The sequence below is a fragment of the Siphateles boraxobius genome, unplaced genomic scaffold, assembly GCF_051911475.1.
Source record: "Siphateles boraxobius isolate OS27281-9 unplaced genomic scaffold, OSU_SipBor_1 214, whole genome shotgun sequence".
Classification (NCBI taxonomy): Eukaryota; Metazoa; Chordata; class Actinopteri; order Cypriniformes; family Leuciscidae; genus Siphateles; species Siphateles boraxobius.
The window spans coordinates 410,394-415,868 of record NW_027508827.1 but is presented as its reverse complement, the minus strand read 5'-3'; the positions used below and the strand labels follow the sequence as shown (position 1 = coordinate 415,868).

Below are 5,475 nucleotides of genomic sequence, written 5' to 3'. Positions count from 1 at the left end.
GTTATCTCACTCCACACTGAAGGTGTATGTGGCGGCCTTAGCTGCTTACCACGACCCTTCGAGTGGAGGTTCTCTCGGGAGACACCCACTTGTATCTCGCTTCCTTCGTGGCACCTTGAGGCTGAGGCCTGCAGTCCGCACGAGGGTACCAGCTTGGGATCTGGCCATCGTCTTGGAAGGTCTCTCCCTAGCTCCTTTCGAGCCCATCGAGGAAGTTTCGGAAAAGTTCCTTACACTAAAGACTATCCTTCTTCTTGCTATCTCGTCTCTAAAAAGAATTGGAGATATTCAAGCACTTTCGGTGGCTCCCTCGTGCCTGGAATTTGCTCCCGGTATGGTAAAAGCTTTTCTCTGTCCGAGACCAGGGTATGTTCCTAAGGTACCAACCACTTCGGTTAGACCTATAGTTCTGCAGGCTTTCTGTCCTCCGCCTTTTTTGACGTCAGACCAGGAGAAACTTAATTTGCTGTGTCCTGTTAGGGCTTTAGATGCGTATGTCCACAGAGCTGCCCTGTGGAGGAAATCAGAACAATTGTTTGTCTGTTTTGGGTCACCTAAGAAGGGGTGTCCAGCATCTAAGCAAAGGATGAGCAAGTGGGTGGTCGAGGCCATCTCGCTTGCTTACGGTTCGGCCCATCAGCCTTCACCTTTGGCTGTAAGGGCTCATTCCACCCGGAGTATGGCTGCTTCTACAGCTCTTCTTTCAGGAGCTTCTCTTTAGGACGTTTGTGATGCGGCAGGCTGGTCCTCACCGCACACTTTCGTCAGATTTTATTCCCTTGACCTTAGCTCCACTCCCGGGGCTCAGGTTCTCTCGTCGGCTTGTGTCTCCTTATGACACACGACGGGGATTTGGTCGTATGGGGATGTGGGTATTGCGTTCCAACTGCGATTACACGCAGCGGTAGTCCCTGAAGGGGAACGTCCCGGGTTACGTATGTAACCCTAGTTCCCCGAAGGGACGGACGCTGGGTGTCCTGCCACACTCTCGGCATCCCCTTGGATCGCTTGCTTCAGTAACATTAGAAGCTGGTGGCTTGTGTATTCAGGGGATATTTATAGCTTCCTGGTCGGTGACGTCACCCGCTGTGACGCTCCATTGACTGATTTCATTCATGCTTCAGACGCGCTACGCTGGGGGGCGTTCCCACTGCGATTACACGCAGCGTCCGTCCCTTCGGGGAACTAGGGTTACATACGTAACCCGGGACGTTCTTGGTGTCATCAACCCCAGTGGGATCCTTTTAACTGTTGAGTTAACACAGTACTTGAGTTTCTACAACAGCGTTTTACATCAGGTTTATGTCCATCCACGCTTAAGGTGTAAGTGGTGGCCATTGCGGCTTTCCACGCCCTGGTGGGTGGTATATCTCTGGGGCGAGACCCCCTGATTACTCGTTTCCTTCGTGGCACCTTGAGGCTGAGGCCTGCAACTAGCACTAGGGTGCCGGCTTGGGACCTGGCAATAGTCCTAGAAGACCTGTCTGGGGCTCCCTTCGAGACCTTAGATTCAGTTTCAGAAAAATGTCTTACTCTCAAGACCATCTTTCTGCTAGCTATTTCGTCCCTCAAAAGAGTCGGAGACCTTCAGGCCCTTTCGGTTTCCCCCACCTGCCTTGAGTTTGCACCGGGGATGGTCAAGGCTTTCCTTTATCCAAAACAGGGATACGTCCCTGAGGTGCCGACCATGATTCCGAGGCCTATTGTGCTTCAGGCTTTCTACCCTCATCCTTTTACCTCTTTGGACCAGGAAAAGCTGAACATTTTGTGTCCAGTGCGATCACTCGACACTTATGTTCACCGGACTTCTCCGTGGAGAAGGAACGATCAGCTATTTGTTTGTTTTGGATCACCTAAGAAAGGGCTTACTGCTTCTAAACAGACGGTTAGCAAGTGGTTAGTCGAGGCTATTTCACTTACTTAAGATTCCTCTGACCTACCATGCCCCTTGGAGGTCAGAGCCCACTCTACAAGGAGTATGGCGGCCTCCAAAGCTCTAATATGTGGGGTTTCTCTCCAAGACGTTTGTGATGCGGCGGGCTGGTCCTCACCGCTCACTTTCGTGAAGTTTTACAGCTTGAACCTGGATGCTGCCCCAGGGTCCCAGGTGCTTGGTTTAGAGTGAATAGAGGCTGACACTCAGGCATTTGAAAGTCTGGCGATTTGGGTATTCTCGTTCCCAAAGCGTCATTGACGCATCACGAGTTCCCTCGAAAGGGAACCCTCTCAGGTTAGGACTGTAACCATAGTTCCCTGAGAAAGGGAACGAGACGATGCGTCACCCTGCCATACTTCCTGCATCTTTGTGATCGGCTTGCTTCGGCAAATTTCGAAGCTAATGACGGTTTGCACCGGATGCGCTTTTATCATATCCTGGTCATGACGTCACCAGCCCGTGAAGATCATTCTTTCCATTGGACTAGTTGACATAGATGCTTCAGATGCATTCACGCTGAGGGCGCTGACGCATCGTCTTGTTCCCTTTTTTTCAGGGAACTATGGTTACAGTCATAACCTGAGACGTTTCTCTTCTGTGAAAGTCAAAGAAGCTTTTGTTCCTCAGTTTGTTCTGGTTCAGTGATACTGATAGACCCCAGTGTTACTGACATTATGAGGCTCTTCTAACACTGTTTTCTCACCTGAATACTTGACAGTGTATGTGACTGAGGTCTGGAGTTGATCTCTGTGAGTAAGCTGACATCTCCACTCTCTGTTGTTATCTTCATTCAGGAGTGTTGTAGTCAGAGTGATCATACAGTGATCTGATGATAAGTATAATATCTGATATCTGGAGTCTGTCTTCAGATCGACACCAGTCTGATTCACCCACAACAGCTCAAATCCCTCAGAACTGAACCAATTATCACAGGAGACTACAGTATATGAATACAACTGACAGGAGAGAGTCACAGAGCGGCCTGGACTGATCTCAGTCTGGGAGGATGATGAGGATGATGATGATGATGACGAAGATGATGATGATGGAGACACTGAAACTGAACACAAGACACAAATCACAGACTCTTCAATCATCATCTGAGAATTTGCCCTTTTAAATTGACCACATAATCTGAACTTACCATGAAGAACATGCAGAAAAACATGTGTATCAGTTCCTGTTTGGTGATATTGTCTGTAATTCACATATTGTTGGCAGGTGTAAGATCCATAATCTTCTTCTGTGACGTTCTTGATGTTCAGAGAGCAGTCAGACTCCAGACTCAGTCTCTCATGTCTATCTGTGTTTTTATTCTTTATCCCTAAAGTAATCAGTTCAACTCCTGCTGAATTTCTGAATGTGTTAGAGTAGATCCATGTAGTTGATTTGCAGTCAGAAAGAGCTTTATTACAGGACAGACTCACATTTACACCAGAACTGATGAACACATGATCCTCTCCACTGGAGCCTGAAACACAGTATATCTTAGTGATCATTATGATAGATATTAATACATGAAAACATAAATCCCACCAGCATAAAAAGAAGAAGTTGTAAATCCTAGTATTCCTCACTGTTGCTCAGGAGTGCCAGACTGCGTGTGAAAGTGTTAAAGCTGTGTTGTACAGCCCCAGTTTCGGCTGCTCTGAGTTTCGATCTCTTGAGTTGGAAGTTGACGCAAGCGCGGATACATCGAGTTACTGGAGCAGTTTTGCTTCAGGACGGCGAGGATGTGGAGAATCCAGTGTGCTTTTCCTCCCGTGAGTTTAAGAAACATCAAGCCAATTACTCTACAGTTGAAAAGGAAACGTTGGCGTTGTTGTTTGCAGTTCTGTGAAGTTTCTTTAGGCTCTTCCACCCTGCCCACTATTGTCTATCGATCACAACTCCCTTGCTTTACTTTCCCGTATGTATAATGCTAATCAACGTCTGATGCGCTGGGCTTTATTTGTACAGACTTATAACCTTGAAAAACAATACCTGTTTTGTTTTCAGTTATTGGTACTTTTGGTTATTACTTATAAGCTTTGTTAGTGTTATGATGATCATGTAAAATCGAATTCCTTTTCCGTCCTATTTCCTTTATTATTGAGTATATATATAGGCTATATATAGTTTTTTTATTTTTTTTTAAAAAAATTTTTAAAATCTTTGATTGTTCGCGGGTTCCCGCCTCCTTCTTCCCTGAATCTCAACCCTCAGGTGGTCTTCGTTTCGTTTGTGTGTGTGTGTGTGTGTGTGTGTGTGTGTGTGTGTGTGTGTGTGTGTGTGTGTGTGTGTGTGTGTGTGTGTGTGTGTGTGTTTGTGTGTGTGTGTGTGTGTGTGTGTGTGTATGTGTGGTTTGCACTCTTGGTGTTTTATAGTGTCGCCCCTTCATTCTTGAACACTTTTTTTCTGCATCGTGGCCAATTTGTAGATTATAATTCTCTGACTTTTTGTGTTTTTGTCAATTTCCCATTCATTTCCTATGGTCGGTCATTTTTGACCGAAGAGTACAAGTGTGACTATTTTTTTTACGACCACTTAGCCTGCTCGGATCATGACCTCAATTATTTTGTGTGATCACATACCTAATGCCATACAAGATACCAAGTTTCGTAACGTTCCGATCAAGCTGTGATTTTTAAAAATTCAAAACGAAAAATGTTTCGGTCAGAAATGACGAAGAGCACCTGAGGACCCTGTTATATATATATATATATATATATATATATATATATATATGCCGATCATTGCACATAATACATTTGTTCCCCTGTTCTCCTGCTGTTTCTCAGTGTCTTATTCACTCTCTCAGTATTTTAATGGTAATTGTTTAAGGTTGGCTAATGTTCTCCTTCTAATTCCCTAGACTTTTAAATCAGTGAAGGGTCGAAACACTCACTTAAAGCAAACAACAAACTCTCCAGAATAAACTATTAGTCTTTATCAGATGTTCAAATCACTGACACACTCTTAATATGAAGATAATGCTTCATCATCAGATGTTTGAGTGACACTATGTCCAGTATCAGGAATAATACAGTATGATCTGTGTGTATCAATACACAACTCTCAGATCACAACGTGAATGTGTGCAAGAATAAACTGAGCGTGTTCAAATGAACTCTTTCCAGACTAATTCCACTAAATATCTTTAGAGAAAATACAGATTTCTTTACCTGTGAGAAGTGAAGAGAGAATGATCAGTCCCAGCAGACACAGATCACACTTATCAGACATTTCTGTTTCTGTCAGTCTTTCTCTTCATTATATATTACAGCTCTTTCTCTTCATTATATATTACAGCTCTTTCTCTTCATTATATATTACAGCTCTTTCTCTTCATTATATATAGTTACAGCTCCTCCTCTTCATTATATATAGTTACAGCTCCTTCCTCTGTTCTGATAAACTGAGTGTTTATATCCGGCTATAGTTGCTATAGTGACACAAAGTCACAGTGAAGTGTTGCTCTCTGTGTGTGTATGTGTGTGTGTGTGTGTGTGTGTGTGTGTGTGTGTGTGTGTGTGTGTGTGTGTGTGTGTGCGTGCGTG

The 5,475-nt window shown here is 44.5% G+C and overlaps 1 protein-coding gene across 1 annotated transcript; it reads right to left on the bottom strand.

Moving 5' to 3' along the window:
* Positions 1-2,572: 2,572 nt before the first annotated feature.
* On the bottom strand, positions 2,573-5,244 carry LOC143746199 (uncharacterized). The gene is made up of 3 exons (XM_077237964.1): positions 5,101-5,244; positions 3,081-3,407; positions 2,573-2,990 (listed from the first exon to the last, which is right to left on the bottom strand). The coding sequence occupies exons 1-3, from the start codon at positions 5,159-5,161 to the stop codon at positions 2,575-2,577; spliced, it is 804 nt and encodes a 267-aa protein (XP_077094079.1). The 5' UTR covers positions 5,162-5,244; the 3' UTR covers positions 2,573-2,574.
* Between the last annotated feature and the right edge of the window lie 231 nt (positions 5,245-5,475).

Bases quoted from the DNA above. Each gene is read 5' to 3' on its own strand.
- LOC143746199 (XM_077237964.1), bottom strand. From the start codon at position 5,161: ATGTCTGATAAGTGTGATCTGTGTCTGCTGGGACTGATCATTCTCTCT. The intron at 3,408-5,100 runs GTAAAGAAATCT...ACTGTGTTTCAG, and splicing joins TCTCTCTTCACTTCTCACAG to GCTCCAGTGGAGAGGATCAT. The intron at 2,991-3,080 runs GTAAGTTCAGAT...GTTCAGTTTCAG, and splicing joins TTTTCTGCATGTTCTTCATG to TGTCTCCATCATCATCATCT.